Source organism: Lates calcarifer, linkage group LG13 (genome assembly GCF_001640805.2).
Source record: "Lates calcarifer isolate ASB-BC8 linkage group LG13, TLL_Latcal_v3, whole genome shotgun sequence".
Taxonomy (NCBI): domain Eukaryota; kingdom Metazoa; phylum Chordata; class Actinopteri; family Centropomidae; genus Lates; species Lates calcarifer.
In genome coordinates, this window is record NC_066845.1 from 24,467,404 (window position 1) to 24,492,665 (window position 25,262).

Below are 25,262 nucleotides of genomic sequence, written 5' to 3' on the forward strand. Positions count from 1 at the left end.
CCTCTACCTCTGTTACCTCCCATCATCCTGCACTCACTGTAAAACAGTTCCCTTCTTGCTGCACAGTCAGCCAGATGGCCCTCTTATACTTATGCATTAAACATGCGGTCTGTTAGCTGCCTGCAATACTTAGTATGGTTTCCTCTTGTTGTACAACTCTGTCTCTTCTTTACTGTCATCTCACACTTTTCCAAAACGAACTAATGAAAAGAAACTGGATAAAAGAGGGAAGGAGTGAGGATTTAGTGGGTGACAAAGAGGCAAAAAATGAGAGAAACTGGACGAGAAATGGATTGAGGATAGAAATAAAGGTAGATGTGGATGGAAAATTATCTGAGGATGAAGAAAAGACAAGATAGAGAGCTTGGAGGAATGAGGTGGTAGAGGAGTAGATGAAAAACAAACTAAAGCTAAGAGGGAGGGGATGAAAAGGCAGCAAAAGAGAGATTAACATGAGAGGGAGTGGATGAAAACGAAGAGGGAGTCAAGGGTTGGGGACAGAGAGATGGACAGCTGAGAGTGATGGCTTACATTAGCCATTCTTTATTTAATGAGTCCCATATTGATCGAGCCATCACACCACAAATACACGCACAAATATATGTGCACACAATTCTTCTGCAGAGAAAGGTTTGTTAGATTTAATGGCTGTGCCTAAGAGCAGCTGCCTTAAATTACATTTGAAGAAAAAATATGATATCAAAGCCTCAGTTACTACAAAAAAACAGTTTGCTGTGTACATTCATTTTGCAAACAAATACCTGAAAGTCATTTGTCAGTATCTCAAAGGTATAAATGATTCAGGAGAGTCAAAAAAAGACGAGTAAGTAAAGCTTTTGTGATGACTCATGATTTAAAAGCAGCACCAGAAAGGAACATTCATGATGGAGTGAGAGTAATGACAAAGCCTCAATCCCCCTCTTATCAAGCAACCACACATTTTTACCAAATCGGTAAAGGTATGGTCATAGGCATGAAAGTCTCTTTGTGTGCAGGAAATTATGAATTCTTACATATTGTTTCCTACGTGTAAGCAAGTTAGTAAAGGAGTTCAAACCTACGAACAATGGCTTGAAAATCACCTTAAGAAATAGCTAAAAGCTAAAAGTTTTCTAAAACTCTTGGTTAAACTTTGTTGCTTGAAACAGTTGACATTCATATAGCCCCAGTAAATCTGTCTCCAGTGTATTTTGAGTAGGGCTGCAACTAATTTGAAGCTGGAACATGCAAATATTTGGCATTTTTGCTTGAAAAATTACATGAATTATTAATCAATCTGCTGATAGACTAATCGATTCAGCTCAGGCTCTGTGGGTTTACGTAGAACTGGGGCACTGTTTCCATTCATCTCCACTGTATTGAGGTGGAGAAGAAGGAGCAAAATAAAAACAAAATTATCTGCATGGCCAATGTCGATACAATTAGAGGTAAGGGGGTCTCACCTTGGCGAAGCGCCTGTTATAATGGGCCACCACGGTGGGGTCGGGGCAGTCCAGTTTCTTGATGATCTCGAAGCTCTGGTTGAGCTGAGTGAAGATGTCCACCACCGAGCTGGAGAACAGAGCGTGCTCAGACGTCTGCTGGAACTGCAGGTGGACGGACAAGAAGACAAATTTAAAAGACTTTAGACCTGTACAACTTTCCCGTAAACAAGTAATGGCTCAAACTGTTTGTATTTCTTTCCCTAGCCGCTGTAGCGCTGTGATCTTGTGTAATCACTCCACAGATTTCAGGCCACTCTGACCATTACAGTCATTATCGTTCACTTGAAATGTGGCTGGTCTGGGAGTGGAGGTCCTTATTGCACTGGTGCACTAATCATATGTTCCTACAGATAAATTCATCAGCTAAATGGCTCGGATGGAAATGTAAATGGTGCCCAGAGGGTTGGCGGGGTAGTTTGTGGTAATCAAGAGAGCCATGCCACACGTTTCCCAAGTGACTGAGTCTTGCTGTTGTATTCTGTGGTCTGACTGTCTTAGTATTAGAAACCTACAGTGCATGGATCCATAACTAAGGAGGCCACTAAGCACTCAAGCATTATCTCTAATGGACTCCTCATAAACTCCTGTAAGTTAAAAGAGTTAGGTCATCAAGCTTCTTAAGAGAGGTAGAGGAAGTGTGTGTTGAGTAAAATAATATCTGCTAAGAGCCAATATACAGGACTGTTCTTGATGGCTGAGATACTTCCTGCATTTATGACAGCATTTGAGAAATGAAGCTAAGCCTGTGAGCTAGTTTAGGGACCCAGCTTGAGTCTACCGCTACCTGGACATGGCATATTCCTTTCATTGCAGCATTTATCATAGTATTTAGTGATGTTTTTGATCAGTCAGTGCACTGCTCACCTGAAACCTAAACGCTAAAAACCTTCACTCCACCGGAGCGTACCTTCCTCTGCGGGGAAAGTTGCATTGCTCCTTCCCATTACCTTGTGTGAAGTCTTCTTGATAGTGACAACCTCAGAGCTAAACTCTAAACTTCAATGGCGCACATTTTCTACATTCACATGTTTAGCAGAGTCGACTGACTGGCTTTAAACAAAAAGGAGGAGGAATGAAAGGCGAGCAAACCTTGGTTTCTTCTTGGATGCTTTGTCATTGACTTTGTCATTCCTCGGCTGCGTTCAGACTGATTTAAGCACTACATGCAGTCTCCTTTCATGCATTTGGATGAGGCTACCGCTTTAACACAGCAGGGGTCCAAACAAAAAAGGCAAGAAAACACAATGACGTCTGGATGACTGTCTAAACTTTTGCTGCAAAGCAATGCAACTTTTTACTGGATGAAGTCGCTCCGGACAATCAAATACCTCCAGTCGCGCACTCCTGGTAGAATTTTTTGCAACCTAAATGCCATATTTCTACAGTTAGTCTCAAGATTGTCATGACAAACGACAAAATGAAACTGTGTAAAAGTAGTTCCTGGTATGATAAACTGCTGTGGAGTCTTATGATGTCTGATAAACCATTACAGGGAAAATGGAGAAAAATGTGCATGTGGAAGAAGCCCTGTGGTAAGACTGAAGTCTGTTATGTCAAGCCTCCTGCTGTTCCCACGATCCTGCTCAACACCTGTTGTTACATTTAAAATGAATTTGTCTTACTGCTAGTTTTATTGCTATTAGCGTTGTTACCATTATAGCTATCATTACCATTATTAATATAACTTACACTTTATATCATGGAATCTTTTTCTTAAGCCAACCGGTCGAGGCAGACGACCGCCCACGCCGAATCCGGTTCTGCTCGAGGTTTCTGCCTCTTAAAAGGAAGTTTTTCCTTCCCACTGTCGCCTAGTGTTTGCTCATGGTGGGATCTGTTGGGTCTTCCCTTGTAAATATTATAATTTAAAGAGTACAATCTAGACCTGCTCTATATGAAAAGTGCCTCGAAATAACTTCTGTTGTGATTTGGTGCTAAATTAAAACAGTCAAGTTGTCCAGTGTCAGTCCTGACCACAAGCCTTTTCTGCAGACTTTACTCTTCTCTCAAAAACACCCCCAGAGCAACAACAGAGAGCAACACAACACAGCTCCCTGAAGATAAAGTGCAGCTCTGGGACCAGCAGGAAGTCGAGAGACAACACTTGTCCATCATTCTGTTAATCTCAGATCGGCTCGCCAAAAACAGAACCCTGCTACACCTGAATGAATCGAAGTCCCTGAGCAAAAGGTCATGAGACTGAAACTGTCTGTCATCCTGTTGTGTATGTCAGTATGGTAGAAACCTTTCCTTTTCCCTGGGTTTTCTACTGCTGCTGCAGAATAGGATTAACAACTCAGAGAAATATTGTGTCATCTTGCTGCTGGAAACATCAACAGCCAGAAAGTAGCTGTTACATTTTAAAAGGAAGGAACTGCAACAGAGAAGTTTACATTTTAACATTCAGCAGCGTTAATTAGTAATAATGAAACTGCTTTTATAGGATTGTTTATCAGGATTTATATTTGTGTCCTGATATTTTTAGGACTTGAGTCACCCTCCATTATTCTTATATCCCGTCTCCAATTCCCTCAGAGCACCGTGACCTGAGTCACAGTTCTTGAGTGTTTGCAAATGGGAAAAAAAAGGATATGAATTTATTGCATTTATGCACGATCTGGTCTTGATAGGGTAGATCACAAACATAATGTCTCATTTCCACTAAATGAGAAGGCAACAAATTGTTCCTATTTGCTTTAATTAAATTCTGGTGTCTGGTGAAGCAATTTCTCTGTCCTCAGGAAATAAGAAATTAAAACTTCAGAGTGAAATGCTGCATTTTCTTCCAGTGGGGAGACCATTGATGCTTCGGTAACAGTTACTAACATCCTGTTGAAGTTGTACAGAGGTTAACTGCAGGGTGAAGACATGAGGCAAAAACACTTTATGAGATTCAAGTGTTTTAAAAACAACTAGAAGATAGTTTGCAGGGTTTTCCGTAAGGACCAGCTTTTGGTCAAATGGCTGAACATTAAGACATTTTCAGCTGACTACTTTCTCACTGTTACAATCGTAATCTTAAACCGATGAAGGATTTTTGTCATCGGACGTCTGGATCTTAAGTAATCAGAGAAACAAGCTGAGCAAACAGCTCCTCTCGACGTCCTGTTCCTGCGTAAGAGTGTTGTAGAGGAACATCGATTTGTAACATGACACTGTTTTATTCTGTGTTTTTAATTACTGGGGGAATCCTAACCTAAAAACTAGCTGAGCTAACGTTAGCAGCAGCTCAGCTAACAGCTGGAAGCCCCCTGTTGACGTCCTGTGTCCACTGAAGAGCGTGAAACTACTTTATTGAGTGTTTCTTTCCTTTTTTTTCCAGTATGCACTTGACGTTTGACGTTATGCACTGGGCAGGCTCCCTGAGTCAAAACTCATTTGCTTTTTAAGGATAATGTTTTTATGATAACATTATTTATGAACTGATGTGAATTGCAAATAAACGTCAATAAGTCTGCTTAGAAATCAGAGAAAAAAGAAAATCCTTATGGCTCCACAACTTGCCTGAGAATCATCAAGTTTTTAAGTTTTCTTCAGTATCACTTTAATCCAGTGATACATTTCTGTACATTCATAGATTCACTGCAAACAGGAACTGCTAATAGCTAATTCTTTTAACAGAGGCAATTTGCCATCATTCAAACAAATACAGGCTGTAAAAATAAGGCCCAAGCTGCAGCACACAGCAAACCAACTCCACACCAACATTTTAATTCTTCTTTATTCTTCTTTATTGGAGAGTTAGTTTTTATTTCTGTGTTTCTGATTCCCTGATAATAGCTACTGTTGATAGTTTTGCGTACCTTGGCGGCACACAAGGAACTAAGAGTAAGTGACAGCTGTGATATGTTGCCTAGAAACACGGAGACGATCAGAGCTGCAGAACAAAAAAAGCATAACAGTTCATTTCATGGTTTATACCACAACTAAGACACCCAATAAGTTGTTAAGCAACAGTCTGTGCTGTGAATAACATTTTTTAAAAACTCATTTTCACTTGGATTTTTGTATTATTGATCTGTTACTCTGTTTTAAAAACAGTCGAAGTCAGGGCCGATAAAATCCTGGATTTTTAAAGTAAACAAAGTCATGCTGAGCTGAAAACTTTCTGCTCATGGAACTGTTTTTTCCACGTTCTCGTCTCTTCGACTCACCCCTTCTCTCTTGTCTCTCTCCAGCGCTCCGTGCATGAACTCCATTGACACGTCCTCGTTCTCAGCCAGCCAGGCCAGGACGAACTGGAGGAACCACCTGGGATGATAACAAGACACAGACAGAACTGTTGAGAACCCTGTCTTTGATGAAGAGTAGAGTTGAGACACGAAACATGAGAAACTTGAATGTTGTTCTGAAGATTGTAGAGCCAGAGAGAGTGTGTGGAGACGTGTGTCCATTAGCATGAATTCAATTTAACAACAGGTTGAAATGATTAATTAAGATGAGCTCCCTTTAGTCTGGAGGAGCAGGGAAAGAGGGAGATAATGAGTGAGAAAATGTGTGTGTGTGTTTGTGTTTCTTACGCTGGGTACTCAGGCACAGTGTCTGTGAAGGCGGGCAGGTCCTTAACATACTCGTTGTAAAGCCACTTGACCTTGAAGTGCAGGTTCATGTAGTCGGCGGTCTTACAGAGCTTATGTTTCTCGTGTTCTGCAAACATTACAACCACACACACACACACAAAAACGCACAAATTAACACAGCAGTTTTATCTCTGGAGGTTTGTTGCAGGTTTACAGTCTCTTGGAGGAGATTTTTAACACTTGTACTCATGAATATTTGTTGTTTTCGTTAAAGACAGAGAGGTGAAAATCAGAATATCTAAACACATTTCCATGCCCTATAAAGTCTGCAGGCAAAAAACAGATTGTGTCCTATTTGTGTTGGTCATTTCCTCATTTTAACTTAGACCACAAGACTGAGATGCATCACATCTCCAAGTTTTAATTACTTTCTAGGTAGAATTGCATAAAATAGCAACGGTAACAAATGGATGGATCAATAAACAAATGAACAAAGAGAGAATGGTCTTATTTGATGCATCAGTCGGGAAGTCCCTGATTTGACTCAGAGTGACAGTGGACGAGTTGTTACACTATTTTTTAGCAACAGAGCGACAGGCTGTAAACTTTACAACCAGATCTTGTCTTAAAATGACCAAACTAACTGTGGAGGAAACATGCACGGCTAAAACGGAAACTACTAGTGCTCTGACAAGTTAAAAGCAGCTGACAGTGTCAGCAGCCCGGCAGGAGAAACTGAGCTATGACCAAGACGCCAAGTTTATGTCTGCAGTGTTTCTGCTGTATATATTTTGTTGCAGTGGAAAAAGCTGAACGAAGAGGGAGACAGAGAATGAAGAGAAAAAGAGAGAAAATGGTAGAATGAAGTCGACTACAACCCTAATCTTTAGTCTGCCCCCTCAAATTCAATGTGGTGGACATAAATCAGTCAGATACTCCTGTAACTAAGTAACACGGCGACTTGTTTGGGCCAATTTTTATTTTAAAAATGCTTCAGCACAGTGGAGTTTTATCAAAATCAAACAAATCAAACTGATCAGGCGGGCCGGCTCTGTGGTCGGCATGAAGTTGGACTCTCTGGTGACGGTGGCAGAGATGAGGACACTGGACAAACTGCTGGATATCATGGACAATACCAGCCACCCTCTGCACACTGTCATCAGCAACCAGAGGAGCCTGTTCAGTGAAAGACTGCTCCTGCCCAAGTGTAGGACCAACAGACTGAAGAACTCCTTTGTCCACCATGCCATCACACTCTACAACTCCTCACTTGGGGGGAGGAGGAGGGAGAGTAGGGTATGGAGGACAGAAGGGAGTGGTAGCCCCCCTTAAAGTGCAATAACCCACCTGGACACTCAAGTAACATACAGTTTCAGCATATCTATATTTTATATTTATTATTTATGTTATTTTTTTTTGCCACACACAGTCCAGTATACTCTGCATATTTATCTTAAATCACCCTCAATCCAATTCTATTTATATTCTTTCCTATTTTATTTACATCTTCTGCCTGTATTTGCTGCTGGAAATGTAATTTCCCCGAGGGAGTCATCCCAAAGGGATCAATAAAGTCCGTCTAAGTCTAAGTCTAAACAAATAGAGAGGGCAGATTAATGAGAGACAGGCCATGTCTGAATCTAAATTTACATTATCTGCTAACAGGCATGTAAACACACAGACAGACTAATGAGAGACCTTGTGTCCATGATGCAGAAAAGGTTGGGAAATCCTGATATAGATGACTAATTATCACACACACGCGCAGTCTTACCAGCGTAGAAATCAACTCTGCGGATGCGAAACGTGGTGGGAGCTGAGGTGGCGACAGAGTTACGAGAAAAACCAATAAGAATCAGAGAAAACAAGGAAGCAAATTAGATGAAGCAACGGGTGAGATGAGAAAAAGTAGAGACTCTAAGGGAAGCTGGAGGGAAGACTAGACACAGAAACAACAGACTTAAAATGCTGACTCACCTTCGAGAATCAGCCTCTTTACAGGTTTTAGTTTTCTACTGTAAGCAGACCTGACATTTTCACTACAGCTCAAAAAAACAAATCTAAAATCTAAACTAATTCTATGGATTTACAGCTGAGTTTGCATACGTCAGTGAGTTAGCCAAGGCTGCAGGATACTATAGCTCCTACAGTTTCAAGTCTAATGTGAGACAGAGTCGAAAGCCTGAATACTGAGCAGCCAAGCTGGTTTCAAATGAGACGGAGGGAGTTACAAAAGTCTTCTGATGTTGATGTCTCACTCACTTGAATCAGCACTTTGTGCACATACAGCACATCTCAAAAGTACCTCAGTATAATGAGTGCATAAATTTGTAATATGATGGAGGCTCCAGAGGGGAAAATCGATCATATTATAGAAATGAAAAACAACAGTTTCTCACGGTGTTAGAAGCTGTTACGTCTGCTTTCGCTGTGACTCAGTGGAATCGGTCTGACCCTGGTCACACCTGGCATTATCATCACTGATCCGATCAGAAGTGGACAGGTCTGAGTCTGTTGTTATGGCTGTAGTGCCGTCTCTGTTGTTTTTAATCTCCTAGGTTTCTAGGTGCTACCTCCTTCCCTCCAACTCTCTACTGGTGCTCAGTTCCCCTCAGTAGTAGCTGCAGTTAAAGGGACCAGGGAGACTCGAGCTCCCACCCTGCTCAAAGTTTCTGCCTTTTAAAAGAAAGTTTTTGTTGTCTCCAAGTGCTTGCTCAAGGTGGGAACTGTTGGATAATATCCTAAAGAGTGCAGTCTAGACCTGCTCTATATGATATGTGCCGTCTATATAAATACAGGTGACTTGACCTGTCCGCTTGTGATCCAATCACCCAAGACTCAGAGGTATGAACCTGATGTAAAACACTTCTTTAGACTTATTAAATGTGCCTGTTTTTCCAGGTTGGCTCTCAGAAGATGTCAGACTAAACCTTTGACTCTCCAACATAGAAAAACAAGCAGCTGTCCCAGCACCGGCTCCTCGTTTGACTGTATCTTGCCATCAGTTATAAACTATCTCACCGTTGTTCCAGCGGTAGTGATCAATTTTATCCAAAACTGGAAGAGACAAGGACAAAGTGAATGATGGAGTGAAGGGAAGGAAGCATGAATTTAAAGGGGAAGAGCTGTTACTCTTTCTCTCTCTTACACACTCACACACATACTGTTCACAGACACACACACAGTCTTACCCTCCAGAGCGTATTTCATGTCCTGAGCAAACAGCATCCACATGACCTCAGCGCTGACTTTACCAACATTAAGTTCCTGAGGAAACCTGGCAGGGAGAGAAAAGGTCACTTTAAGAGCTGGGACAAGACCAACAGTAAAAGTATGAGTTACTCTGCCAGTGTGTGTCAGAAATACAGCAACGTGTAAACACAGCAACTGAGCATCACGCAAATATGCAATCAAGCAGAGGACACACACACACACTGTAGCTTGAGGTTTTCTTGGACCATTAGCGCTTCAAACTAATGAAAACAAATGAATATTAATACAGTATATTGTGAGCCACTATTGTTTCTGCTTACTGTGATTACAGCATTATTATCATTACATTACAAACAACTTAAAGACGTTATCAATTTATTTTCTTTCACAAAATCCAAATAACAACAAAAAAGACTCCAAAATTTTAGACAGACTTTTAAAATCATCTGTTTTGAATCAATTTCTCACTTTTAAATATGAATGTAACTGTAGTGTTTAAGGATAACTCTGGTGTTTTTGAACCTGGGCCTTATTCTGTTTCATGTTTTTGTTGTGTAAATAATCGATGCAGACAAAAGTCTTTGGAATCATGAACAGCGTACCTGGCCACTGTGAACAGCTGCTGCAATTTGCAAAAGTAGGTCCACTAAAGTCTTGTTTTTGTCACTGACAGGCTCAGATTATTATAAGAAAAACAACATTATTATATAGGATTCCTACACAGATAGTGCTTTTTGTTTAACCAGAAACATTGCTATGTATATCAATACCAGACTCCATTGAGAAAAACTGTGATTTTACAGAGCAGAACACAGAAGCTGCTGGAATACCACTGCCTCAATCTGTTAGTTTGTTTGTGTTACTGTGTGACTTTCAGTGGTGTAAGAAGTATTCCGATCATTTACATAAGTAAAAGTACCACACAGTAACACAAACAAACCAACAGATTGAGGCAGTGGTATTCCAGCAGCTTCTCTGTTCTGCTGGGTAAAATCGCTGTTTTTCTCAGTGGAGTCTGGTACTGATATATAGCGATATTTCTGGTTAAACAAAAAGGATTTTACTCTTGTGGCAAGATATTTCTGACTTATATACAGCCAGGAAGATCAAAGCTCACCAAAAATGACAACACATCATTTGTAAGTAGCAACAGGAGGCTATTGTAATGGCTACATGTCAGTTTACTGATTTTCCCAGTTAGAAACTATGACATAATGGGAATGATTACATGTTTTCACTGTCAGCGCCACACATCTGAGAACTACTCTGCACCAAATAAAAGGTAGACAGCACAGAAAGAAACTCAGTACTGACTGGTTAATGATGGGTGTGTACGAGTTCTTGTCCTCCTCGATGATGGAGACGATGAGCGTGATGAGTTTGGGCCAGAAGTCCAGATTCTGAATACTCGGACCCTGCTCCTCCGGCTGACTCTCCTCCTTCTTCTCCTCTACCTCTTCCTCCTCCTCCTCCTCCTCCTCCTCCTCATCTTCCTCTTCCTCATCATCTTCCTCCTCTCCTTCCGCTTTTTCCTTCTTCTTCTTCTCCTTCTTTTTCTTCTCTGGCTCAGGCTGCAGGAATAAAAAAATAAATAAAAATAAAAGACAGATGATGAAAAGATGCCAGATGTCTGGAACTAGTGAAAAGAAAAAAGTATGCCGTGATGAAATAAGCAGCAACACCGAACAAAATCAAGTTATGGAGCTCAACAGTTGTGATTTCTATGAGTGATCTGAACTGAATAATTTACAACAATAATTATAATATTATTCTCCCAGATTTCATTTTTTAAATCTAAATTCGCTCCATGTTTATGTGATAAGGTTCTGCACATTCCATAAAGATGAAAAGGAGACTTTCCTTGATTACCACGCAGAGTAATTTATACCAAACACAGACTGGGTTAATGAGTTTAGACAAAGACTTAGAAATAATTCTTTGGCTGATGGACACCCAGTTCATTAGAGCGTCAATTAAGACGAAGCTGGCGTGAGCTGTATTTACTGAGATTAATATGAGCAGCAGGAGGAGGTGAGGCAAAAAGGGAGATTCAGATCCTGGTTTTTCTTGGTTTAAGTGGCCAAAAATGCACAAAAGCTCTGACAAATAACCACTTTTATACCAATTTTCTATCTCTTTCTTTCATTCTTAAATTTCATTCTTATAATTTATTATTAATTTCTATGTTTATACCAAATCTCATTGTTATTTGACTTTTTTTATTCACTTTCAATGCTATCTTTGTTATCTATATCCCCATGCTGTTACTTTCCTATTCATGAACATACAGCTGCATTTTCTTCAATAAAATATTGTTTAAAAAACGACATACAGTAGTTTGCAGCCTGTGTGCAGAGTGGAAAATAAAGAGTATGACAAAAGTGAGAAAGTTGATAGAAAACGTGACATGTAGCGTATTATTTATGTGTTTTTACAGAGTGTATTGTATGATGGCTGCAGTGGTTCACATTGTCGCCTCATAGCAAGAAGATTCCAGTGGTATAGATAATGGACGGATGCTTTTCTGTTTGTAAACAACATCCTGCTGCATTTGCCTGAGGAAGGTTGTTTGAGTCAGTACGCGTGGGTTGTTACTCAGCTTTTTTAACATATATATGTCCATGATTTCATGAATTTCATTATAAAATAGTCTCTTTTTTCTCCAGATACGGCTGAATTTTCTGTTAAAAAAGTGACATATAGTCGTTTGCAGCCTGCACGTAGAGTGGAATGAAACATGAAAATATAAAACATGAAGTGTAGCATTTTATTTATAGATTTTTATAAACTATACTGTATGATAGCTCAGGATTTACCTCTAAATGGTGGAGGTAACTTTGTGTAACACCGCCTCTGATCACAGCCTCATTGCAATATTCAGAATACCATTTTTTGAATCAAAGCTGTGGTTCAACTATTGACTGTGAAACAACTATTCTATAAAACATCTGACAGGTGGGAAGATTAGATTTTAAACTGAGGAAGATACAAGATCTAAATCTCCAAAGATAGATAACGCTGTAAGATGTTTTTGAAGCTTAAAATATGTCGCTGCTCAGCTACTCACCGGTTGGACGGCGGGCTGGAACTGACGGTTGAAGAGCTCCAGACAGTTGTTGAAGATGTACTCGTAGGTGGAGTTCAGGCAGGCCTTGACGCAGTCCCGCACCACGTTGGCAGCTCTGGGAGGACTCTGCAGCTCCAAGACCTGCACAAAGACCAGACGGTGGAGACGATATAACTTGGAACATAAAATTTCTCTGATGATTAGAGAATATAAATAAACATTAAAAAAATATCTAATGGGAATAAAATAAATAAGAAAAAACTGGATAAACTGAAGCTGAACTGAAATTCAGTCTCTACCTTCATTCTGAAGAAGGTGATGCTGGTGAGAAGATCCACTGTCGACTTGAGGTCATTGAGACGAGCCTTGCTGCTTGCTGGGAAGTTATTCTGCAGACAAACACACACACAAACACCAACACACACTTGCTAAACAATTCAGTTAACCATCTGTTTCTTTGGATTGCAAAGTTAATCTCATCTGATTTCTTTTCCTTATCACATCAAGCTCCCAGTTTACTCAGTTTTTAATTTATCATTGCATAACTTATTACAAGAAACAGTCGTAATTAATAATGAAAAATCAGAAAAACAAACATGAAAATATCTGCTGTGCCACCCAAATAAACTTAAGATAAATAAACAACATCTGAGCAGCTGATAAGAGAGCATTTTTAATATCATGTGCATATTGGAAGAAAGGAACAGCAGAAGATGGTGAAAGTCAAAAGTTTTCTTGATGATTTGACTCTTGTTTTCATATCTTTACCTCCCTCCACGTCCCTTTTTTCCTGAAGCTGTAAAAAACATGAAGCACTCACTCTGTACATGGAGAGGTCTATACGCAGCGAGTTGTGCAGCTGATCCAGGAGCTTCACAAAACGGTCTCTCTGTTGGAAAGAGAAGAAGAAAGAGCAGAGAGACTTCTCTCAGACAGTGGGTGAAGACAGGGACATGAGCAATTTGCAGCCTGTTAGTGTTTGAATGTGTCTGAAAGCACCGCGGAGAAGACGAGGGGACACTGAAATGGAAAAAGAAACATATCAACATTCAGACTCTCTTTTTCTGCAGAACATAAAAGGAAAGCTATTCGAGCTGCATGAGGACACTTAGGTTTGGAAAAGCAGGTTTACGACCTTTACTGATGATGAAAAGCTTCTTTTTGTGTTGGAGGAAACACAGAAACTCTGCAGGACTGGCTGTGTAGTTTGGTCCAGGTGCATTCAACAACTACTCCCCCTGACGAACCACTCGCTGTGGTTTTAAACCAATACAAATAAATAAAGGCTTTCTTTAATATACAGTCTGTTTCATCTTCAACACCACCCCAGAGGTAGGAGCACTACAGAGCAATGCTTTAATGTGTTCGATTGTGTGCACATATGAGGATGCACATGAACATTTTTCCACTTATCAATGGTTGGTGGCAACAAGATGCCAAAAAATTAGGGGTGGGAGTGAAAAACTTTACCTAAGAATTGTGATTCTTAGACTTGTGATTAATCTGTATTAATCAGTAGATCACACTCCCTTTTGTTTCTTTTTCTTTCTGTATGTATATATCTGAAAATACAATGTATGACATGATTATATAATATATACATATACGTGTTGGACATCAATAAAAAAAAAAACAGAAAAAAAGACGGAGGAAATTCAAACTTGCAAATGCCAAAGGTTAATTAATAACACTACATTCAGTAAAGGTGCATATTGGATTTAATGACTCAGTAGGGTAAGGATTTTCTTAATCAAACATTGCTTTGACTTGAGAATTGATTCTGAATCGAATCCCTGGACTCACTGCATATGAGCTCTGTATTCATTCTGTAACTCAAAGCCATTTAGTGTATTTGTGTTGTGTAACGACTGATATCTTCTCTCTTTTTCTTACATTCATACAGCAGATTCATTTCAGCAGTGACTCCCACTCTCATATATTCATTCAGAGCAATGTATTTTCAGTGTCTTGCTCAAAGACACAGAGACACATGGACAGGAGGAACCAGGGATTGAGCCACACTATGTTCAGCGGCCAACCCGCTCCACCACCCGCGCTACAGCCAGCAGCGGCATCCCCATTTATCCCTCATTTCCCTTCAGATGCTTTGGCAATACAAATCTAGTTGCATGTCACGCCAATAAAGCAACCTGAAACTGAGAGAGGGAGAGAGGGAGAGAGGGAGAGAGGAGTGGTGGGAGTCACGACATGGCAGACAAACTGAGGAGATATAATGAGCTTTGTCTGACAGAGAAAACGAGGGGGACGAAGAAAGAGTAGAAGGGTTTCCGTCCTCACTGAAAAATTCTGACTAGTTTCTCCCTAAAAAAAAGTAAAAACACATTTATCTTAAAGCTGATAATGGTGGTGAATCATAAATGGTGCATTTTGATTGTTAAAAAGTTTCTGGATATCTGCCGTGCCTCAGTCTTTCACTTCACTCAGAGAAGTAGCCTGTCATTATCTTGTGCGTTGTTAGTATCCTGGAAAGGGTTTCCCTTTGTTTTTATCTGTGGATGAAAGTATGAACAATAGCCAGCATTAACTGGCACCGAGCACCAGGACAAATTGCCAAATTCTAATCAACCTCCTGAAAGAGTCTTTCAGTTCTTGTTTTGTTTGTGACTATCTGTGCGTCCCAAGGCGGCAGGAATCGTTCAAACAGTTTGTAATTATGTAAGAGCGAAGCAGAGACACAGAGAAAGAGTTTTAGCTTTATGAGTCATAACAGAGAGAGAGAGAGAGAAATCCCCGAATACGAACCTGCACGACTACATGACAAAACTCAAACTCACAACTTGAAGGTTTAGGCTGGTAATATTCTACTTTTCTTTACTGTCAACAAACCCAACAATGATTTATACAACTAACTAACTAACTAATTTCACAATGATATGCAGAAAGAAAGAGTCTTTAATGTGGATCGATGATGTCTGATCTGCTCATTAAGGTCAGTACTGGCTTTATACTCACTCCCCAGATGCCTCCTTTTTTTATTCCTGTGTTTAATTAATTTATTTTTTTTACTTTTTAAGCCATGGTAGCAGCATGCCTCTATAAATGGCAGTGTTCGTCTGGCGATGAGTCCACCACTTTGGTTCAAACTGAAATATCTCAGCTACTGGCAACAGTCGTGTTTCCAAGAGGATGAATTCTAAAGATTGTAGGAAGCAAACAGGCAGGAAAACTTGCAGAGAAGCAGGAGCACATTCGATGTTTACACAGTGCAGGTTTTATTCCATAAAGCCTGACACACATTAACAGATTCACCACCAACAACCAGAGTCAGGACTCTAAGAACTCCAAATCTCACACGGTCAAACAAGACTTTAGAGTAAACAAACATGCCGGACAACGACGTCTCTTGTTTCCGTCTTTAGCAACAGGATTTCTGATTGTAAATATGTTTAATATTTATCGGGCTGGGCTGAGTGCTACAGAGAAAACAGAAAGTACTGAGACTAAACCATTGTCAGACTGGTCTTTTAGTGGAGTTTGTCGGCTTAAAAATATAAAATATCTCCAGCCTTATCCTTCAAACTAATCCCCACACCTCAGTCTTAATTCTAAAATCAAGTCTAAATCCTCAAACAGCCTCTTTCCAAACCTTTCATGGTCTCACACACACACACATAAACTTTTGACCTAAAAAGCCTGAGACAAGGAGAAGAGCTCAGTATTGACCTTTAAAAAATAACACACTGTCACATCGTCCTTCCCTGAAGCAAAGCCACCGTCGTCCTCTACCACCACACACACACACACACACACACACACACACACACACACACACACACATCGTCCCCTCTCATTAGAGTATTGGTAAAAACTATGATGGCTCCATTCTCCTTGTTACCTGCTCCCAACACGCTCAGGGGCAAGTTACGTCCTCCATCCTGGAGTTCATGAATCGCTCTGTCCTCTGCTGCTGTGACACAGTTTATGTGATCATAAAACATTTGCCATATGTTCCAATTCATCAGATGGGTGATAAATTTCTTTTTAAATACAGGAATAATTAACACTTTGAGCCTGAAGGCTTCACCTAACAATTAAGTGAAGTAGCCTGAAGGAAAAGCGACAGGAAAATGATGATTTGGAGCTGAACTTTTTTGGATTAGAGTCATCAGGTACATCCTGTGTTATCTGCTGTAACTCAGTTTTCACCACCATTAAATGAAGCTACAGCGGTAGGTGTGGTCAGTCAAATCATGTCTCCTCTCCCGACTGATGAGACCGAGCACCAAAGCTTCTCTGTTTTCCTTGTGGAGCAGGTGCAGAATCACCACAAGCTAATAAAAGGCACCTCCAACAAGTTGCTAAAGGCAGATGGCATTAAATTATCTTGGGAGGAAACAGCTTTGTTCCTGGAGGAACTGTTGCCCAAAGCAGGAAACACTTCAATAAAGTCCAAACACAAGTCCAAGAGCTAAATAGAAGTTGTTGGAATAATCTGGTTGTGAGACTAGAGCTCAGTTCCTCTTAAATGTCTGTTCTGTTCTTTATTTTAGACAAAAAATCACTGGCATTAGAATCATGTGAGTATTTGACAGATCCTGTAATTTCTTAGCTAGCTACCAAATTAATACAAAAAAACTGCGCATTTTGGTACCAAATTAAAGGGAAAATAGGGACAAAGTTTTGAGACTTGAGAGTTTAAGTAGTAATTATTTGAGTTTAACTGTTGAGTTTATAGTAGTTGTTGACTTCCAGAGTAAATGTCAGTAAACTTTGACTGGTAGAACTGACAGATATCTGTTTAAACCCAGGTAAACAGTTCAGTCATTTATTTATTTATCCCAGATGGAGTCAGGTGACGACGATAAAAAACAACACAGCACAGAAAGAACAACACAATACATAAATATTACTTGAAATATCTTGAGTACAAGGTGCAAAAACAACAAAACAATGTCTGAAATGCTAGTTCCTGAAAATAATTTAAGAAAGGGCTAAAGTCTTAAATGTATATTAAATCACATACAAATTTAGCTAATTTAATGTACAAGGAATAAAGGTGTTTTTACTCCTAAATATTCATGTACTGTTGTAACGTTTATCTTTCACATACTGAATGTTTTATCGTACGCCTGCCTTTGGACAAATTTTTCATTTTTGCATTTTCATCTAACCTGCTGAGCACTGACCAAGAGACTCTCTAAGGTGGCAATTAACTGGAATTAATTAAAGTCTACCAGTTGGAGTTTCAGTGACCTTAAAATTACAGGTACATATCACTTCCTCTCCAGGAGGTAATGGTGCTATGTGACTCCTAAAATAAAAGTTTTATTTTAATTGTTCTGCTGAGTGAATCCAGAAAAAAGAAGCAAATTTCCAGCACAAATCAGCACAAATCATCACGGCACTTAATGGCACATACGTCTGACTGCTGGCAGGGAGCGAGTGTAAATCTCACCTCCCTAAATTCTTTAGAGCAAAATTGCTCTGAGCCATTTAGTCATTATTGACAGCAGTTCCTATTGCAACCCGATTGCACCTCTTCTCCCACTTAGGTGCAGTCACATTCAAGGAAACTCACAAAAGTGCAAATGGGCTCAGACGAGGAAGCAAAATAAGCAACTGTGATGAAAGAGGTACTTCAAAAGAGGCATGGACGAAACGTCGCACACTCACCGACATCAACTTAAATGACCGTCATCGCTTTAATCCGTGACCTGCGAAAATCGTCAGTAATTAACTTCTCAAGAGCAGGACTTACTCACGACCAGAGAACATTTAAGAGAGCCGTTGCTGCTCCTAATATTTCTGATTTTAAAAAAGCAAAGTAACAGCAGTTTCATCTGTACTGCCTCTGGCTGACAACTAGGAACCTCTCAGGTGTGAATATGTGCAACAGCTAAGGGGGACTGCTGAGAGGAGGCACACTGTACATGCTGAGTAACTATTCCCAGGAAAAGTAATTTATGCTAAAAACAAAAAAGGAATCCAGTGAATAATGTTTGTTCCCGTCGGCAAAATCCACCCTCTTGCAAGTTAGTGTTAGACGCTGGGATGTCTGTAGCTGCACACACACTCTCAGAGTCTGCAGGCATACAAATACACCTACACACCTGTGCAACATAACAGAGACTGCCAGTACACCTGTCAGACGCTGACATGATTTCAGACATGAATTATGGAGAGAAGAAGAGAGGAAGGACAAATCGATACGACTGCATCTTCTTCTTTTTACAAACAGACGGGGAAGAGGAGAGAGGGTGAGGAGACAGAGGACGAGAGGGAAGGAAAAGGGCTGAAGTGAAGTTTTTTACAAGTTTTTTACGCCTTTTTATTGTCATGGCAACAGGTGCATTGAAAGTGGTATGGCTCCGCATTTAAACAAACGAAACGCAACGAGAAAAAAGCAATGGAGAGTCAGAGAAGGAGACAGAAGATGATAAGGTGTGTGTGTTTTTCAATGCCTGTCTGAGAGGAAACGCAGCAGCAAAAGAAAAACAGACCAGAAGGTAAAAAAAGAAACACCTGCTGCCTGTTGTTCTGCAAGTGTAATAAAGGAATTAATGGGATAAAACACAATCACCCTCAAAGAAAAACAGATTACAGCAGGTAAACATCGAAGCTGGACGTCAGGTTAATGTAAAATATTAAAAACAGCAGCCGCCTGATGATTTAAAAGATTTGTGTTAAATTATATAGAGCATGTACCAGAAACCTGGAGATCACCTCAGACCACAAGGTCACTGGGACCACATGGGACTTCGTATTATCACTTGTTTTATCACTCACCTTGAAGTAAGCACTGAGGACTGAATCTGCTAAATGAGCCAAAATGCGAGGAGTGTTCAGCTCATTCCAGCATCTGGGAGCCACAAATTTTAAGTTTTAAAGTTTAAATCATAGTTTTAATGCCTAAATAAAAACGAAACAAAAAATCAATATATATTAAAGTTTTATTCCGAGTGCTCAATACCTCTGGAAATTAAGATTATTTTACAGCAACAGTAAATATGGCCGATGAAACACTTACAGTCAGTCTCTGATGAGAAGGAACTTTTCCCTGAAAAGCTTTCGACTGGTTTTTATTTATCTCAGTTCCAACAGGCTAACCTTGGTTTATCCCACAATGCTCTACAGTATGTGTGTGTGTGTGTGTGTCCTTGTAGGTGAAACAGCCTTCAGCCTCAGTTATTCCAACCCGGAGGAGTGGATCTGTGGTTGTTTGTTTATTGATGCAGTGTTCCAGTATGTACCAGTTTATCTTTACATTATCTATCTTTACATCCCTGTCTTATTTTGTTTCATTCTTTTATCTTAATCTCTTTAATGTCTTATATAAATCACCTGAAATGCTGCTTCACAATAAACCTGCCCTCCCTCATTTATTGGTAAATAACCCCTTAATAAATGGTCACAGGTAAATCAATATATCAAAATATATTTAGTTTAGGATCATTTGTTTTTATGTGTGAAGTCGATACATTACTTAAAAGTCAGTTAGTCATTTATTAGTGTGGATTGAATAATATCTCATGCATTAATTCATACATTAAGTAACGCTGATTCATGCTCTAATTACTGTCAAGTCATTTACTGATGTTCTCCATCATCAACCAGAGAAAACAGCTTAATGAAGCCGTTTCTTTCCCTGTTACCCAGATACCAACACGAAAAAAAAAAACGACTCAATTCAGTGAAACTTAACGACGCAAATGAACTTATCAACCTATCCGACGGGGCTTCTTACCCAGAATCACACCCGCTCTGTTGCAGCCCACAGTGAGAGCGAGTGTGTCTGCATCCACTGACCCATTAAAGCAGGAACACGCCGCCTGCAGTCGCTCGTACATCACCGAGCGGTAGGAGAGCTGAAGTCGACACTATTGGCAAAGATCCCAGGAGTCATTAAGCTCGGCCTCTAGCTGTCATTGCCCCCCTCCGCCCCCAATCAGTGGGTCCTGTGGGGCTCGAGGGCCGAATGTGGGCCACTGCAAAGTTCAGAGCCGTTCCAAAGGTCCCACAGTGATAAGACATTACCTTCTAATGAGGAAGATTACTAGCAGCATAAAGGCACAACTACTGGCTCTGTGCAGGTCGTGTATTACAGACAACCTGAGCCACCTTCTGTGGGAAGACGTTTTTTGCCATCCAGTCCTCTGACAATGAGGAGGTTGGTCTGTTTTGTGAAACATTTTATTAAAAGACATTTTTATGCTAACTTCCTGTGGCACACTGCACAAAGTCTGTCTGAAATTCACAGCAAGGAGATCATGGAGGAATAAATGGACTTTATATTATTAATTATTAACTGGTGCCTTTACAGTGCCTAAAATCTATTTGTACAATCCTAAATAATCTTATCAACAAGAGAAGATCCTTTTCTGATGAATGTTTGGGTAAAAGCAGCTTGAAAGTAAAGGTGAATTTGAAAAAAGCCGTTTGTATTTTCATGGTGTAAAGAGTCTAAAATGTTCAAGGAAGACAAACAGATAACAGAGATAAACACCCACTGAGACTACTGCTGATCCTCACCAGGGAATCAATTCAAAATCCTTCTCCTTCCTCTCAAAGCCCTTAAAGACCAAGCTCCATCGTATCTTAAAAAACTCATGGCATCCTATTACAACTTGACTCTAGAAAGAGTTGTGGTTAAAATGTTTAGTTCATCAGATAATCTCCACAGATGAACACCACTGTTCTGTCCAATCTCTAAGCTAATGTTAGGCTATAAACCAACTACACCACGGTCACATGACGTCAACGTCTCCACCACTAAGCTTCCAACTGGTCATTTCATTTAGCTCTGAGCTCTTCTACAAAAGCCTTTCTTCTTAGAAAGTTAGTGAGAGTTTGAAAGAGCGTGAGTAGAAACACAACGAGGCTGTAAAGGTGGACTGGTGAGTAGATGGGTTTTCATTAACGTTAACGTCCCCGACAACCTCTGTAGTCTCATTTAGACACTCGTTAGCAACCGTTAGCAAAGCTAAAAAAAATTACAAGTGGGGTATTTTCTGACAGATTTTATGTCGGAGAATAAAACATGAAAATGTCTTGAGCTCCCATGATGCACTGAGCACTTCTCTCTCTCCTCATCCGTTTATTTCACACTGCAGCATGTCAAACATACTGCCAAATGGCCTCATGGACAGGCAGAGTAGTCGGATTATAGTGAAAATACTGGTGTTTATCTGTGTTGATTTTATTGGGTCTGGTGGTCACTTACCCCGAAGTTGGAGGCTGCAAATCTGGCCGGAGCGGAGACGTTGGTGGAGGCGGTGGGGTGGGCGTAGAAGGCATTGATGTTGGCCAGCAGGGTGCTCATCACAGCCGGCACCCCCGACAGCATGTACTTAGAGGACAGGCAGGAGAAATGGCTGAGGAGAAGGAGGAGGTTTAGAGAGGGAAGGAAGGAGGGAGAGTGAAAGTTAAAAAACAACAAGGTAGGATGGATATGGAGAGATGTGGGAGGGAGGGAGGGAAGTAGGGGTTCAGAAGAAGACATGAAGAGGCCAGAGAGAGATCAGAGGGAGGAGGAAATAAATTACAGAGAAGGAAGAGGATGCAGGACCAGGGAGAAAATGGTTGGGTATAATTGAAGACGAGAGAATAAAGAAAGATTGAGAGGTGGGAGGGAAACAGACAAAAAGGAATTAAACTGAGGTGAAGTAAAAGCTCTTAATTAATATTATTAAAACTATGTGACGTGTTAAAATAAGCTGGTTGCAGTTATTTGTTTATGTTGAGACACGAGCTGTTTCACAGCCTCTGTAGACATTTAAAGGCTAGTTAGGGTTAAATAAAGATAAGTAAGTCTGGTTTAATACAGAAAAAACTCACAGTTACTTCAAACACAACCTGTTTATTAAAAACCTCCATCTTTCCTGAGCCTTAACCAGAGTAGTTTTGTTGCTTGAAGCCCGGTCTCTGGTGCGACAGTCGTGTGCTTTGTGAGCCCAGCATCCACCCTAACCACCTCCTGACGAGTCTGGTGCCAGTTAAAAATTCATTCTTTCATTCATTCATTCATTAAAAAAAGAAAAAAAAAGTTGCCTCTGACCATAATCAAAGCAGTGATTGTGTTTCCACCATAATGTAATTGGGAAAACCCTTAGGTTGTGTTATGAATGTAATTTTTTGCAGGGTTGGTCTGGAAGGAGCCTGAGTTTGTTGGTAAGATGTGGGCGTTTATCAGACGTGGAAAGAGGCTATCAGGATGCATTATGGGAAGTGTAGGATCGAGTATATTCTAAGCTTGACACGTTCTGGACACTAAAAGTCAGAAAATAATTTTTTAAAAATCTGCCTCTAAACATGACACTTGTACTTGTATCTTAAACATTTTTATTTTTATTGTTATTTTTTTGATGTGATGCTACATTGGGGAATGTTTGACCCAAGTGATCACACACAGAATAAGGAAGTTGTGAGGCCACAGACAATGTCCTGTACACACATTGTCCTAAAACCAGTTACACGTTGTTCGGTTTGACGTTTCTTAAACATACTTTAAGGGGTAACGCAGTCTTTCAGTTTTATCTTGTGCTCAAAATGATAAATTCTAGTGCATGAATGACCTGAATAATGAAAACAAATGATTACTCTGAGAGCGTATAAAACACCAGACACCTGACAGGCTCCATAAAAACATGTGTTGCAGGCAGTTTGTTCTAGTGCAGAGAACTGTAGCTGAAGTTCAGTAGGTTTTCAGAGTGAGGCGAGACTTCTCTAATGGCTACAGCTACAGTGCATTTTCATTTGGCTGTCTTATTGATTGGCTCATATCCCCAGTTCCACTGGGACAAAGTCTCGGCCATTTCTGCTCACAACTTTAATTTACTCAATGCTTCTCAGTGTGATTATGTTATGTGATTGTGCTCCTTCTTCCAAAAGACTAAACAAACACATAGAGCTTCTCTGTCTCTTTCAGGTCAAATTACAACATTATTAATGCAGTTAAATCAGTGTGTGTGTGAGTCTTCCTCTCCACCTGCCTTTAATGAGCCAATCAAAACAGTTCTCCGAAGCGACGGATCATCTTTCCTCATTAGATGGGATAAACTAATTTGCATCCTGTTTATAGTTCACGACGACCCTGCCCACCTCTCATCACATCAGCACACACACACACACACACACACACACAGGCAGACCTACAAATACTGTACACGCTCGTGCTAATTTGAAGCATTTCCTGATTGGATTTAGTCACACATGCTCACAACTGGCTGATGTCATAACCAGTTGAATGAACTGACTCCTGGAGCAAAACTGCAAACAACACACAACACATTCATGCGCAGATGTAAACACTTACGTCATGGCCTGGTATATGGACTCGATGCCGTACCGCATGGCGAACTCGTCCACGATTTCCTGCTGCACTTCGTCAAAGTAAACCTTCCACGCGTCGTCGCCCTGAGCCGCCGGGATCTTCACCACGCCGCCTCCTTCTACGTCCGTGGAGAAGTGAAACATGTTCTGGACGGAGAGAGGTTGAACAACAATCAGCATGTACTCAAACAAGTAAACAACAACGAGTTTAAATGACGTTATTCACAGAAGCATCTGATAAACAGGAGAGAGCTGAGATTTAAAAGCTGCAGAAAAATCACTACAGTTAAATACAATTCGTTTACTTTTCCTTGATCTGAATCTGAAACTTTCTTAATTTTCCTTCTCGAACTATTAAGAATTTAAAGGGTTTAACTGCAGCCTAAACATCAGAGATCATTTGGTGACACTTAAAAGACTTCATGACGATTCTTATGACATTAGAAACTATTATTATTATTATTACCCATTAATTAATCTGTAATGAAAATGACATGGCTTCCTGCTTCTGTGGTTTTGGCCTTGACAGGTTCTCTTCTCTCTGTGGACTCAGGTAAAATGCCACTGTGCTCATATCTGTATCTGTGTTGTCATAAATAAAAAGACAGCCAGATGCCAGATACTCCCAGAGGTCCTACTTTAGCTTATTACTGAAGGTCTGTTGTCAGTTTCCCCATGACGAGTACATGTGTGTGTGTGTGTGTGTGTGTGTGTGTGTGTGTGTTACCTCATGAAGGCATGTGTACTGTACGTGGTAGGGCGCCACCTTTTCCTCTCCCTCGATCTCCACACTGATCTGAAGACGAATGGCACCAGACACCGCCGACTTGTCTGTTCTCTTCTCTGTAGGTGGACACACACACACACACACACACACACACACACACACACACACAATTAGCGTTGAACTTTGAATCTAAGACAAGAACTAAAACACTGGGCGCTCCAACTGCAGCGCTAATGATACACTCTCACACTAACATAAACACCAATTATACACTCCACCCTGCAGACACACACACACACACACACACACACACACACACACACACACACACACACACACACACACACAGACATTTCCCATGAGCGACTGCGTACCCAGGTTGTACCAGACGTCCATCTCTCCGCTCAGTGTTCGGACCTCGATGATGCTCTGACCCAGGAAGTCGTCGGACTCCCTCTTCAGACGCTGCTTCACTCGCGACTTGATGTCGTCGTCCTCGTCCCAGACTCGCAGCTTGATGCGATCTGACGAGTTGTGGCACTCGCTGTGGTGACGGGAGACAGGTGGGGAGGAGGGTGAGAGAGTGAGTGATGGAGCAGACGGCTAAGGTGGAGGGTAATCAATCTGTGGTAACGACCCAGTGAGCAATCATCTGTTGATTTCATTTCTAGCATTTCAGTGAAAAACAAATCCTTACTACACATCCTTTCTTTTGGTGTTAAATAAGCTCTAATATTCTTGAGCGTACATGCTGTATCTCTACATCCTTTAACCTGCAGCAGTGCTAACTGGAGGTGACAGAAAGACGAATCAAACTTCAGATTTACACACTGATTAAGTCCTGTGGCCTGTTTTTAGCTCATATACAATCTATACCAGAGTTTTTAAAGCAAAAAACATTAATAAACAATCAACAAACACTTCAGATTACAAACGAGGATATCAGGTGCACTAGTGTTCTT

The 25,262-nt window shown here is 40.5% G+C and overlaps 1 protein-coding gene across 1 annotated transcript in view; it reads right to left on the reverse strand.

Annotated features, from left to right (window-relative positions):
- The window catches only part of LOC108887158 (protein unc-13 homolog B), a 162,812-nt gene that overhangs the window by 26,080 nt on the left and 111,470 nt on the right, over positions 1 to 25,262 (reverse strand). Inside the window, exons 17-28 of the mRNA XM_051075077.1 lie at positions 24,675 to 24,844; positions 24,301 to 24,416; positions 23,557 to 23,720; positions 21,466 to 21,616; positions 13,105 to 13,173; positions 12,584 to 12,673; positions 12,285 to 12,425; positions 10,532 to 10,788; positions 9,196 to 9,281; positions 6,005 to 6,131; positions 5,639 to 5,735; positions 1,443 to 1,586 (exon numbers count right to left, since the gene is read on the reverse strand). Of these exons, the coding sequence (XP_050931034.1) occupies positions 1,443 to 1,586; positions 5,639 to 5,735; positions 6,005 to 6,131; positions 9,196 to 9,281; positions 10,532 to 10,788; positions 12,285 to 12,425; positions 12,584 to 12,673; positions 13,105 to 13,173; positions 21,466 to 21,616; positions 23,557 to 23,720; positions 24,301 to 24,416; positions 24,675 to 24,844 (1,612 nt within the window). The remainder of the gene's footprint in view (positions 1 to 1,442; positions 1,587 to 5,638; positions 5,736 to 6,004; positions 6,132 to 9,195; positions 9,282 to 10,531; positions 10,789 to 12,284; positions 12,426 to 12,583; positions 12,674 to 13,104; positions 13,174 to 21,465; positions 21,617 to 23,556; positions 23,721 to 24,300; positions 24,417 to 24,674; positions 24,845 to 25,262) is intronic.